The 13,976-nt window shown below is 47.6% G+C and overlaps 2 protein-coding genes across 3 annotated transcripts in view; both read left to right on the top strand.

The window, feature by feature from the left end:
• LOC147320178 (calcium/calmodulin-dependent protein kinase type II subunit alpha) overlaps positions 1–13,259 on the top strand; it is a 37,878-nt gene extending 24,619 nt beyond the window's left edge. Inside the window, exons 14-18 of one of the 2 annotated variants that reach the window (XM_086308060.1) lie at positions 2,904–2,952; positions 3,127–3,202; positions 4,339–4,433; positions 4,524–4,752; positions 6,393–13,259. In XM_086308060.1, coding sequence (XP_086164186.1) covers positions 2,904–2,952; positions 3,127–3,202; positions 4,339–4,433; positions 4,524–4,752; positions 6,393–6,396 — 453 coding nt within the window. In that variant the 3' untranslated portion in view covers positions 6,397–13,259. Of the gene's footprint in view, positions 1–2,903; positions 2,953–3,126; positions 3,203–4,338; positions 4,434–4,523; positions 4,757–6,392 lie in introns of those variants that run through there. The other variant, XM_086308061.1, reaches the window with a different exon arrangement.
• On the top strand, positions 442–2,896 carry LOC147320179 (uncharacterized). Its single transcript, XM_086307580.1, has 3 exons — positions 442–486; positions 764–1,078; positions 1,287–2,896. The coding sequence occupies exons 1-3, from the start codon at positions 442–444 to the stop codon at positions 2,691–2,693; spliced, it is 1,767 nt and encodes a 588-aa protein (XP_086163706.1). The 3' UTR covers positions 2,694–2,896.
• Positions 13,260–13,976: the final 717 nt, after the last annotated feature.

Below are 13,976 nucleotides of genomic sequence, written 5' to 3'. Positions count from 1 at the left end.
TCAGAGGAGACAAAGTCAGAAGGCCCGCCGAGCTGATTAAAAGCAGCAGAAAACTGTGCAGCAGTGGCGGGGTTAATAACCCGACAGCACCGAGTAGCAGCGCCAGATCTAACTGCGGTATATGTCAAACCAACGTTGAATAACACAGGCATATGATCTGAGAGTGCACAGTCACAAATCTCCAAGTCAGTGACAGGCAGACCATATGACAGAACAAGGTCCAGTGTGTGTCCGTGCTCATGTGTAGGGCCACGTACGGACTGTACCAGGCTAAAAGAGTCAATAAGGCTTAAAAAGTCCTTTACCAGTGGCTTATCAGGACAGCATACATGTATATTAAAATCTCCAACAATAAGAACACTATCATAGTTGGGCATAATCCCAGCTAAAAAATCAGAAAAGTAGTTTATGAAGTTCTTATTGTATTTCGGGGGGCGATAGATGACAGCGCAGAAAACCGGGTTTGTACGACTCACCTCAAATGAGGTAAGTTCAAAGCTGGAGAACGAAGGCTGTAGAAAACACTGCTTACATTTAAAATCCTTTTTGTAAACAGTCACTGTGCCTCCACCTCTGCCTGACGTCCGTGGCGAGTTAAAATAGCAACAATCCACAGGTAAAAGTTCAGATAGAACACTGGACTCACCAACACTCAGCCACGTCTCAGTCACACACAGAAAATCCAGATCACAGGAACTGAAGAAGTCCCGAAGAATAAAAGTTTTGTTTAAAGGTGATCTGGCGTTCACCAGGCCAATCCTAGCGGGAGCTGGAGTTGGCGCTCGGGGTTCAGGAGGTCCAGAAACCCGCCGCAGCGATCTCAGATTCCGATAATGTTGACAGCGGAGGTTTAGCCTGGGAGGGCATGGGCAGCGAGGCCGAGGAGCATCATCATCAAAGCCGACCACAGGCACCAAACAGGCATCAACAGGGTCCAGAAAACGCCGAGACGCAAACAACCTTGGCAAGAATCCATGCACTGGTCGGAAAACAGCAGAATAATTCTTTAGGTAAACCTTTAGCTTCACCAGGCGACCGCTTCGTTTACCCCGGCGACAAGGACGCTTTCGCCGGGAAGGTAGCGTGGGAACCCGGTACAGGTAACCCGGGGTTTCCGATGCAAATGGGGGCAGGGGTTGCTGCCCACCAGCTCCAAAGGACACAATATTTTGGACCACAGGTTTGAGGTCCAATAGTGTCTGGCAATCATACCTCAGCAGAGACTTTGTTTCATGGATGACACAAATTAGAAATAACATAAACAGGAACAAACATGACAGTGACAGACGAGCAGCCACACACACCGGCGCCATCTTGACCAAACCGAATCCATCCGTCTGTCCGTCCATTCATCCATCCTTTCATCCATCCGTCCATCCATTTATCCATCCGTCCATCCATTTATCCATCCATCCATCTGTCCGTCCATTCATCCGTCCGTCCATCCATCCATCCATCCATCCATCCATCCATCCATCCTTTCATCCATCTGTCCGTCCATTCATCCGTCCGTCCATCCATCCATCCATCCATCCTTTCATCCATCTGTCCGTCCATTCATCCGTCCGTCCATCCATCCATCCATCCTTTCATCCATCTGTCCGTCCATTCATCCGTCCGTCCATCCATCCATCCATCCTTTCATCCATCTGTCCGTCCATTCATCCGTCCGTCCATCCATCCATCCATCCTTTCATCCGTCCGTCTGTCCATTCATCCATCCGTCCATCCATTTATCCATCCTTCCGTCTGTCCGTCCATTCATCCGTCCATCCATCCATTCATCCGTCCGTCCATCCATCCATCCATCCTTTCATCCGTCCGTCTGTCCATTCATCCATCCGTCCATCCATTTATCCATCCATCCATCTGTCCGTCCATTCATCCGTCCATCCATCCATCCATCCATCCTTTCATCCGTCCGTCTGTCCATTCATCCATCCGTCCATCCATTTATCCATCCATCCGTCTGTCCGTCCATTCATCCGTCTGTCCGTCCATTCATCCGTCCGTCCATCCATCCATCCATTCATCCGTCCGTCCGTCCATCTATTCATCTGTCCATCTGTCCGTCTCTCCATCCATCCATTCATCCATCCGTCCATCCATCCATCCATTCATCTGTCCATCCATTCATCCATCCGTCTGTCCGTCCATTCATCCGTCCATCCATTCGTCCGTCCGTCCGTCCATCCATCCATTCATCCATCCATTCATCCGTCCATCCATTCATCCATCTGTCCGTCCATCCATCCATCCATTCATCCGTCCGTCCATCCATTCATCCTTCCGTCCGTCCGTCCGTCCGTCCATTCATCCATTCATCCATTCATCCATCCGTCCATTCATCTGTCCGTCCATTCATCCATTCATCCATCCGTCCATTCATCTGTCCGTCCGTCCATCCATCCATCCATTCGTCCGTCCGTCCATCCGTCCATCCATTCATCCATCCATCTGTCCGTCCGTCCGTCCATCCATTCATCCGTCCATCCATTCATCCATCTGTCCATCCATTCATCCATCCGTCCATTCATCTGTCCGTCCATCCATCCATCCATTCATCCGTCCATCCATTCATCCATCCGTCCATTCATCTGTCCGTCCGTCCATCCATTCATCGCCAGTCTGTTGCAGGGCTCACACACAGAGACAGACAACCATTCGCACTTACATTCACACCTATAATTTAGAGTAATCAATTAACCCATCCACACAAACGAGAGGAGCAAAAACTGTAAAGCTCGCTGAAGAATAAGAAAATAAGAGTCTCAGTTTAAACGTCCCTGTAAACGGTAATCACTCTTCAAACACACTGGAAACAGACGGAAACAGCAAAGTGGAAACTATGGTGGGTGTGGTTAGATGGGACTCCGCCCACACTGACTCTTCTTCCTCTGCAGGAATCCTCTGAGAGCACAAACACCACCATCGAGGACGAAGACACCCGAGGTGAGGACGCACAGACACACAGCGAGTGAGCCGGGACGCTGCTGAACCAGCACTAACCTCTGTGTGTGTGTGTGTGTGTGTGTGTGTGTGTGTGTGTGTGTGTGTGTGTGTGTGTGTGTGTGCGTGCGTGCGTGCGTGCGTGTGTGTGTGTGCGCGTGCATGTGTGTGTTTCAGGGAGGAAACAGGACATCATTAAAGTCACTGAGCAGCTCATCGAGGCCATCAGCAACGGAGACTTTGAGAGCTACACGTATGTAACCAGCACTGAGCACGCTCGGGCAGAAGGAATGTTTGTTTGTTTGTTTTTGAATAAAACCATCAAAGCGCTGAGAAATCCCTGACACGAGTGAGCCTCACAGAGGGCGGAGTCACCCTTTAACGTACCTTTGGGCAGGTGAATCAGTGCTTCTGATGGAAACATCTGGAACATCTCCTGACGCTGCCCTCGCTCCTCTCTGAAGCTGGTGCCAGCAGAAATAAATCAGTGATTGAAACTAGCCAATCAGACGTCCTGATCAGTGGCCAGTCTTTAAACGCTGAGAGCGAATCAGCATCCTTTAACCCAACAATACAAACGAATCGTCTTCTGACCCACGCTCAGCTTTTCCCCAAATGTTACAAACACTTCAGTCACGCTCGCTCTCCTGCTCACAGAGCGCTTTGGTGACGTCGGCGTCGCTGTAAACATCACATCGATGTATTTAACTGTGGCTCGGCCTGAATCTCCAAACTGGCCCAAACGATCCGCCTGGCCGTGATGTTGAAGGCGCCCCGTTTAATGAACTGATACTTCCTGTTTTCTAATTTCAGACATCTTTGATGATTGGCTCGCCAATACAATCTGTTTTTCTGTGTGTTGATTGAACCGTTAAAGTTTTATAATCGCAACAACAGTCGCCTCAAGGTGCTTTATATTGTAAGGTAGACCCTACAGCAATACATACAGAGAAAAACCCAACAATCATATGAGCAAGCACTTTAGCGACAGTGGGACGGAAAAACTCCCATCCTAAGAAAACAAAAGAAATCAAAGCAGGAAACACATTTATGCTAATATGTGTAACAAAGTGTCCTGCAGGTGTTTCAAAGATATTTCATCTATGAGTGATCGATAAAGAATAAAAGCTATAAAACAATGAAAGTTTGGGCTGCTGATCCGGGCTTGAAGGTTCACAGAGACGGGGGTCAGAGCTCCGACAGGATCGTGTTGTGCGTGTTGTGCGTGTTGTGCGTGTGCGTGTTGTGCGTGTTGTGCGTGTGCGTGTTGTGCGTGTTGTGCGTGTGCGTGTTGTGCGTGTGCGTGTTGTGCGTGTGGATGGTTTTTTTCACTTGCTCCCTGTTAAACGTGTCTCTGACTCGTCTCAGTAAACGATTCTCTCCCTGCAGTAAAATGTGCGACCCGGCTGTGACGGCGTTCGAGCCCGAGGCGTTGGGGAATCTGGTCGAAGGCCTGGACTTCCACCGCTTTTACTTTGAAAACTGTGAGCTGAAGCAGACTTCCTGTTACACCTTGCTTTTTAAAAAACTCTGAGGTCACCTGACCATGTTCACCTGTCCGTCTGTGTCTGCAGTGTGGTCCAAGAACAGCAAACCGGTGCACACCACCATCCTGAACCCTCACATCCACCTGGTGGGCGACGAGGCCGCCTGCATCGCATACGTCAGGGTGACGCAGTACATCGACTCCAACGGGACGCCTCGCACCGCCCAATCGGAGGAGACCAGGGTGTGGCACCGCCGCGACGGGAAGTGGCAGATCGTGCACTTCCACCGCTCAGGCTCCCCCTCCACGCTGAGCAAGTAAGAGCAGGTCAAAGGGCAGCGGGGCATTCAGGGCAGCTGGGAAAAACCAGCATGATAACGAGCTGCACGGAGAAAACGTGTGAAGAGAGGCAGGATCGGCGAATCTGATCCTCAGCAGACATCAGTGAAGTCATGCACGTGTATATTCCTCAGCACTTTGTCAACACCAGTTTTCTCCATGCTTAGTATATTTGCTCTTTTTACCAACGACACATTCACTGCAGGTGGTTGGTGCTGAATCATCCCTCATATGAAACGCTGTGAAGCTGTTTCTGCATCACGCCTTTGCTCTGCTTCATGTCGATGATAAATGAATCTGGGTGGAGGTGGAGCTGCTTATTTTAGCCCCACTCGTGTTTGCAGACTGAATCTGAGCCAGACTGTCGTTCCTGAGAGACAAAACCCAGGAACCAACGAACCTGCCGCTGTTACTGATGCATCAGACCTCAGCAGCAGTGCCCTCGTACAGACTGTCCACTCGAGTGGAAAAAGTGCAGTCGAGGGTTCACACCAGGTGCTGATCCACAGTCGGTGTGCTGAGGACAGGAGGACCGCACAGAGGCTCAGCAGGTCTGCTGTGAACAGCAAAATGACCCCAAACCACGACAAGCATCCACCACACACTGCTCAGGAAAACTGAAAGGGACACTTTTAAATCAGAGCAGCCAGTCGGTTAAACCTCTGATTAGTTCAGTAGTAGAGAGACTGTTAATCAGTTTCAGCTGCTCTGACGTTCATGAAATCAACTAGCACAGGCAGTCCAACTCCTCCAGCAAATCAATACGTGCCAGTGTCAGAAGGTTTGTGTGTCTCCCAGCACAGTCTGCAGAGCATGGAGGAGACTCCGGCCGTAGGAGGCCATCATCAGGGCCGGTATCAGAACCGAACGAGGATGACCTCCAGCAGGCCGCTGGTATGACAAGTTTAGCTGCATGCCCCTGGTACACTTGACATCCTGGTCAGTGGCCTCACCCACTAGTTCGGCCGGGCGCACACAGTCGCCCTCCACCACCTACGATGTACCCTGACCTCCAGCTGGCCGCTGGTGTGAACATCTCTGACCAAACAACCAGACTTCATGAGGATGGCCTGAAGGCCCGACATCCTCTATAGGCCCTGTGCTCACTGCCTGGGAGGCGGAGCCATAGAACAGCAGACTTGGCTGGTCCACCCTGAGCACATGTAACTGATGTGAAAGGGTCTGGAGAAGCTGTGAAGATGCTGCCTGTAGAGCGTGACCGGGCTGGCGGGGGGTCAGTGATGGTCTGAGATCCATCATCTGATCAGGAGCCTGAAGGCGTCAGTAACATGAACGAGAGGCTGCATCATCGCTCACTGTGATTTTCAGGGTGTTTGACTTCCTGACACGTCCAGGTGTTTCTTGACGTGTTTTTACTGATTTACTCAGCTGATTACATCTGCTGCTGTCTTCAGATCAGCAGATTCGACTGTAACTACAGCGTTACCTTTCAGGGTGGGGGGCTGGTCCGAGTGTGTCTTTGTGTGTCTTTGCTGCTGTGACGTGATGCAGGTAAAATGCGTGTCGTGGACTCGTCACTGTTCAGCAGGTTGAATCGTCTGTGTTGTCAGACATTGTTGATTCAGTCGCTCACAAACACGTTTGGTTTCGTCTCCAGCTAACTTCCAGAGTGAGTGGATCTTTGATGGGGCCACCGTCGCCGTGACAGCAGTTTGATTGACAGCAGGCCGGGCCTCTGACACCAACCATTCAGGATTTTGTTTGAGGAGTTTGGAGAAGAGACGACGGGGCCAGAAAGCTTCACTCCAACAAGTGAACTGCATTACCAACCAACCAATCAGCTTCCTCTTCTCAGCTTGTTTGGACTTTGCTTCCGCCACGCCCCCTTGTGATCAGCCAATCAGATTGTAATAATGTTTGGAAACCTTGTATCTCCAGTTTGTTCGAGTTCAGGAGGTTCAAACCTTCAGATGTTTAACAGGACCAACACCTGCACACCACAGCTCCCCCTGTGGACAGAACATGTCACTACTGTGTGTTAGCTTCACCCAGCATGTGGTTAGCCTAGTTTAGCACAAACACTGGAAGCAGGGGGAAACTGTTAGCATGGCTCCACCCAAACAGCCCAGTGTCGCCTCCATCTACATGACGTGTTGTAGCTGATCGAGTGTAGACGTAGAAAAAGTTTCCAGCTTTCATTTTTGCTCCTTGTTACGTTTCTCACGGATCTACTGACCCGTTGGCTGCACAGACTTAGCTTTTATAGTGTTCGCGTTCACGCGTTGGTTACCTTTAGATGTTAAACAGGAAGTACGAGCCTCGCCTTTAGACGTGTGGGAGATACAAGCTTTCCTGAAACTACAGATATTTACATAAAGGAACAAAAACATATATTATATAGATGTAATGTGATATAATACTATGATCAAGAGCTGCTTTGGTCGCTACAGATTATTTAGATAAATGAACTCGTGACTGAGACTCGAGCTGAGCCACACTGACAACAGCAAACAGACCAATTATATAATATAAACCTGGAAAATCAGGATTATCTGATTACAGTAAAAAATATATTAATAAAAACACTTTTTTCTTCCCGTACATCAAAAATAAAACTCTTCTTCATAGTTATTAATTTTAAAAAGCATCTCATTCCCCCTTTTTTGTTTTATGTTTTTACAACTTTAAGCCTTTGTTTACCGTATTTGCCTCGTATGCTTCCAGAGTTTATACATATATACTAATGGCACAGCTCTTAAACTAGCATGTTAGAAACATGGTGAAGCCCAGTTATTCAGCTAAACCCTCGGGTGACCCAGAGCTCACACATGGATCGTTTTAAACTGGTTAGCGGCTAAAGCAGCTCGTGGCCTTCACGATGACGTTGTCTAACGGAGAAACTTTATTTAAACTGTGCGCGCTGCACAGGAACACTCATCTGCTTCCATCGGGCTTGGAGAGCTCTAGAAGCTTCCACCACCCTCTGACCTGTGATCTTCCATGAACAGCCACACCTCTGCTCAGATCAGCCCCACCCCTCCCCCACAGCCACCGCCACCACATATCCTAATGAGGAAGGCCTTAACGAGGCGTGTATCTACCTGCCTGCTCTCCGCTCAGAGCATCATTAGCAGCACAAACTTTGCTGTTCACACTGAGTTTACAAGATTCAGATTTAGGAGCTGCCCCTTACCTGTGAGGGAACAAGGAAGTAGGGAAGGAAGAAAGGAGTCAAGGGACTAAAACAAAAACAAAAGAAACCAAGAAAGAAATAAGGAACACACACACACACAAGCCTGTCCAGCTATCTTAGTGAGGACCTTCATTGACATCAGAATCAGAATACTTTGTTGATCCCTGGGGGAAAGTATTTTTTTGTTACAGTGCTCCATTATAAACCATGGTTTCCCTAGCACCTGACCCTAACCATTAAAAATGCCTAACCCTAAACTTAACCATAACCTAATTGTAACCCTGACACTAAAACCACATTTTGAGCCTCAGAAAGGCTTCAAACTTGTGAGGACTGTGAGTGTGTGAGTGTGTGTGAGTGTGTCCTCACAAGTGACCGTTGGTTCTCACAAGTATAGCAGAATGCAGATTTCGGTCCTCACAAAGATAGCTAGACAGGAACAGACACACACACACACACACACAGACACACACAGATACACAGTCTCACACAGATACACAGTCACACACACACACACAGACACACAGTCTCACACAGATACACAGTCACACACAGTCACACACACACACACAGACTCACAGACTCACACACACACACACAGTCTCACACACACACACAGTCTCACACACAGACACACAGTCTCACACAGACACACACACAGTCTCACACAAACACACAGTCTCTCACACACACACAGTCACACACAAACACACAGACTCACACACACACACAGTCTCTCACAAACACACAGTCTCTCACACACACACAGTCACACACAAACACACAGTCACACACAAACACACAGACTCACACACACACACAGTCTCACACAAACACACAGTCTCTCACACACACACAGTCACACACAAACACACAGACTCACACACACACACAGTCTCACACAAACACACAGACTCTCACACACACACAGTCTCTCACAAACACACAGTCTCTCACACACACACAGTCACACACAAACACACAGTCTCTCACACACACACAGTCACACACAAACACACAGACTCTCACACACACACAGTCTCTCACAAACACACAGTCTCTCACACACACACAGTCACACACAAACACACAGACTCACACAGACACACAGTCACACACAAACACACAGTCTCTCACACACACACAGTCACACACAAACACACAGTCACACACAAACACACAGTCTCTCACACACACACAGTCACACACAAACACACAGTCACACACACACACACAGACACACACACAGACACACAGTCACACACAAACACACAGTCACACACAAACACACAGTCTCACACACACACCCCTACACACGCACGAACAAACTCCTCTTTGATGTTTTTTACACATTCTAAACCTCCTCGATGCTCAGACAGCCAATCAGAATCATCATCAGTCTCCAGTGTTTACAGGAAAGTACGGAGTCCCAGAAGTGACAAACATCACTGCCCATCATAGTGACACAAATATAGTGAGTTGTTACAGTCACACTCGGGACTGTAACAACAGTTACTGAGCTATAGATTTCAGACGCTTAACAGCAGAAACATCCCAATGCAGTTACTGGCTGGGCTGGGAGTATTTTAAGCAATAATAAATGTACATAAACACAAACATGCAGACGTTTGATTTGATTCAGTTAACGAACACGACGCCGATCTATGGAACCTGTAGTGACTGTACATCAGCACTGATGTGTTGCTTCAGCCAATCACAAACCAGTACAACAGAGAAAAAGTGACTCAGACTGATGGTGAAACATCCATATATACTGCCTATAGAGTACTGCAGTACTTTAATACTAGATGAGTAAACATAAACCATTGTGAGGGTTGGATGTGAACGTGAGCTGCCGTTTCACATGGTGCTTTTTGACTCTTCTGGGCCTCCGTACTGCAGGAACTCAGACTGCCCCCTGTTGGTCTGTTGGTGGCGTGGTCGCGGTGTGAAACCTCATATCTCCGTGTGGTTCTTTTCTTCCTGTCGTTGGTTTTTAGAAGCCTTAATTATGGACTAACTTAATAACTTAAACTTTACCTGCATCTTGGATCGTGGCTTTAGTTATCGACCTGCCGGCTCAGAGTCTCTGAGTTGGCGCCATTTTTGGTGGATTTTCTTTGCGGTGGTGTAAAACGGTTGGATGTTTGGCTGGAGTTCTGCAGGGAGGGCTTGTGTTTCTTCCTCTTCAGTGTTTCTGTACAGATTTGTGATTTTCTGCATGCTGGAACTGACTTTGTGTTTTGTGTTTCGGCTTCAGCCTCCGTGGCGTTTTGACGTTCGCTGCTGTCGGCCCGCGGTCCTGCCCTCCGGTGACTTGACTCGGACTCGTTAGCTTTGTTAGCATTCCTGACCCGGAGCAATGGTGTCTGCTAGCCGCGAGCTAACAAAATGCCGGCGGTGCCACCTTTGATATTCTGCGATTTTTGAGCCGTTGTGTTTGTCTCAGAGGCTTTAAGCAGCTTTTTACCGTCGGGAGAATGTAGAACTTTGTACAATCAGATTCTTATTATGACGATGATATGATTATGATTATTATTCTCGATATACTGCATTTGTATATTTACAAGCTTTTTAATGTTCGGATCAGACTTCCAGTGCTAGCGTTGTGCGAGTCCGCCTGTAGAGAACACATTGTGCACTATTAGCTTTATTATTTTGTTGAGTGTTGAGTTCCTCAGCTGCTGCTGAATGTGTTTGCCACAGCACTGCTGCCCTTTAATTTATTGACATCTCTGTGCCATTCGGCATCCCGCCTCAGAAACGCTCGGAGCTGAGGAGGCTGAATACTGAGTCAAAGGTCGGGGTGTCGGGGGATGGGCGGGGCCACGCTGAGGCGGAGCATTACACCTCTTGTCATACTGTGTCCCATTCGCTGCTAGAAACAGCTGGGGAAATGACCGGGCCGTCAACGTGTTCAAAAATCTGAGATCATATTTGTAAAGAGGCGGAGCTAGAACTGCACAGGTGTGCTGTGATCCCGGCTAGCAGTGTGCACATGTATCCGCAGGTCAAAGGTGGCCTTTAACTCCAACCAGCTGAATGAAAACACACAAAGAACAGAAAGCGTTGTGAAACGTATTTAAGCTGCTCTGACCTTTGATTTTATTCAGATTTCAGTTTTGGAGACAAAAACCTTTCCCTGTCCTTCAGCCTCCTCAGACTGAGCGTGACCACCGTGGGGACTCTGAATGGCACCTCCGGCGTGAATGGCTGTTTTCTACAATAGTCTGTGTTTTCTAAAAGCAGCACCTCCACTTTGACCTTTGACAACACTTGAAAGTATTTATTAGTGGTGAAAATACTGGTGGACGCACAAACGTCCCCACAAATATCTGAGATGTCATTTTTTAGAACTCTTTTGGTGTTTATGCTTGAAACTGAAAAATTCATCTTAGAGTAGATTTCACGTGTTATTATAGGAACACTGCTATGATGTTTCTCCTGTGTTTCTACTGGATGCTCAGTGGGCGTGGCCTCTCCATGTTTATCTGAACGATCCAATCCAAAGCAGGGACTTCCTGCTTCTTCAGCTGAACGTCTTCAGGCTAAAGATGCTCACAGGTCAGAGGTTCCTGTTTTGAAGCCTCACCTGAGACAACAGGAAGGAGGAGGTCGCTTCAGACACCTGGGAGACTGTTAGCCACGCTTAGCTCTTCTAGCCACAAGCTAAAGGGGTTTTAATCAGCTAACATGTTAGCTTGTGGCTTACAGGTAATGGTGACAGTAAAGCTAATGATGCTAACAGACCGCATTTCCCATGAAACATCGGAATAATCAGTCTAACAACTCAGACAAGGACAGGTTTGAGCCGGGGCAGTTTTATAGACTAATGATGAAGCTTGATGGCAGCCCGCCCACAACGCGCGCTGAGGTACCCCAAAACAAAACCAACCACGAGCGCTAACAGTCCTCTCTGCTGCTGAAGGCTGATTTAAGTTTATAAAGGTCTTTTTTTTTTACATATTGTTTCCAGTAAACGTCAAAGAGCGCATTAAATATCTCTCTGAGCTTTCTGTCTTCATGCTGGTCTAACTCTGGTCCAGGGAAATAAACCATCACACAGGAACTGAAGCAGCACATCACAGTTTATTATCATTTAAAGCAGAGGTCTCCGACCTTTTTTGCACCACAGACCAGTTTATGCCCGACAATATTTTCACAGACTGGCCTTTAAGGTGTCGCGGATAAACACAACAAAATAAAACTAGTACCGGTACCGAAAAAAGATTTATTCATAACAAACGTGAAAGGTGTACCCTGCCTCTCGCCCTATGACAGCTGGGATAGGCTCCAGCGCCCCCCGCGACCCTTAAAAGGATAAGCGGAAGCGAATGGATGAATGGATGGACACGTGAAAGGACCCAGGAAAACCGAGTAAACGATAAAAAAGATAACAAAATAACGCTGAAAACCGATAAAAACCCTGAAAACCAGACATTTCACACCTGAGCCTCAACTCTGGCGGCCCGGTACCAAACGACTCACGGACCGGTACCGGTCCGAGGCCCGTGGGTTGGGGACCGTTGATTTAAAGAAGTGATGGTGCAGCCACAGAAGAGTGAAAAGCCTGGTGAGTTTCAGGCCTCAGTCCCACAGTCAGAGACCACCTGGGAAAATGAGCATCCCTGATTGGCCGGCAGGTCACCAAACAGCAGTGAAACCTGAAAAAGCGCGACAGGCCTGAGAAACTAAGGCTGTTCTAAGGCTCCTGCAGCTTACAGGAGCTCCACGGCATCATATTTAACTGGGAACTCCCGCCAACCTGCAGCCAACCCTCGGCAACCGGCGGACAATACTTATTGTTCCTGTGGTTGCCGGGGTTACAGACTGCTCTTTGAATCCAGAGAGGAACCAATCAGCTGACTCCTCTTCGTTGTCTTAAAACACTTCTTGAAGTCTGACTGAGGACGAGGCGTGCCAGCCGCGCTCTCGGGTCCTTCTTTGACGTTTGATTAGCTTCGGTTTGATTTTATGGATCAAAAACATTTTAGTTGAACTTCAGTTTCAAACCAAACTGCAGATGTTTTGCATAATTAAATCAATTATAAATGAAAATGATAAACGAGTCTCTGTATCTGAGTGTTCTCGGCCCGTCACTGTGTGCTGGTGAAGGTTCAGTCTGAAGCTCCTCCTCCTCCATCGCCCACCATGTTGGCGCTCCGTCACATCCTGTCAGCTCGCTCTATGATGGATATTGTTCTGTACTGTAGTAACTGGACTATGCTGCATGCTCGTGTGTAACTGTGTGAGGGCGAGAGTGTGTTTGGACTTTTCTTCTGCATCGTGTTCAAAGTGTTTCTGTAAATAAACTGAGGTGGTCAAACGCTGCGCTCTGATTGGTCTGTTCTCACTTTTAGCATCCACAACAACAACAAAACATTTTTATTCAGAAATCTTCAAACACGATTCATCTGATGGACAAACAAACATTTTCTTCTTTTTGTTGTTCTATTGTCCCATAAATAAAGCATAAAAACAGGAAATCCTCCCGCACGCCTGAGAGGTTTCACTGTGATTTTAAATGACAGATTTTTCTGATTTTACTGCATTACTGTAAAACTCTGTGATTCATGTTTTATTGGATTTGTCCAGTTTCATTTGGTCCCCTGTAAAGTTAAGTCTTGGAGATGTTTCATTCTAATATCAATAATATTGTGTGAATAAATGATGAAAAGCTTCAGCTGGGAGCAGGTTGATCTCACGGGGACGAGGAGAGACCAGCCCGGGTCCGACTCCGACCCGCCGCCCTTTGCTGCGTGTCGCTCTTCACTGAGACTAAAGTCTAATAAAGCCACAACATAAATCTGGTGCTTCTAGTTTATGAACTGAGTGTGGACGGGTCTGCATTAAGGGAGTAAACATGTTTATGATGATCACTCAGGTGTTCGTCACAGCTCAGTCTCAGATTAACCAATGAGCAGGTTTTAATAACTGATCAATGAAAACTGAACAGGAGGGAGGAGGAGCTTATGTCTCCGTGATGAAGACCAGCAGCAGAGTTTCTGTGGGAGAAGAAGAAGCAGGAAGGAGGATTTCTCATTGTTG

The sequence above is a fragment of the Aulonocara sp. 'chitande type north' Nkhata Bay genome, linkage group LG10 (assembly GCF_057382095.1).
Source record: "Aulonocara sp. 'chitande type north' Nkhata Bay isolate Kocher_YH1m ecotype deep benthic linkage group LG10, A_spYH_male_GT1.1, whole genome shotgun sequence".
Lineage (NCBI taxonomy): Eukaryota > Metazoa > Chordata > Actinopteri > Cichliformes > Cichlidae > Aulonocara > Aulonocara sp. 'chitande type north' Nkhata Bay.
This window is presented reverse-complemented; position numbering and strand designations above follow the sequence as displayed.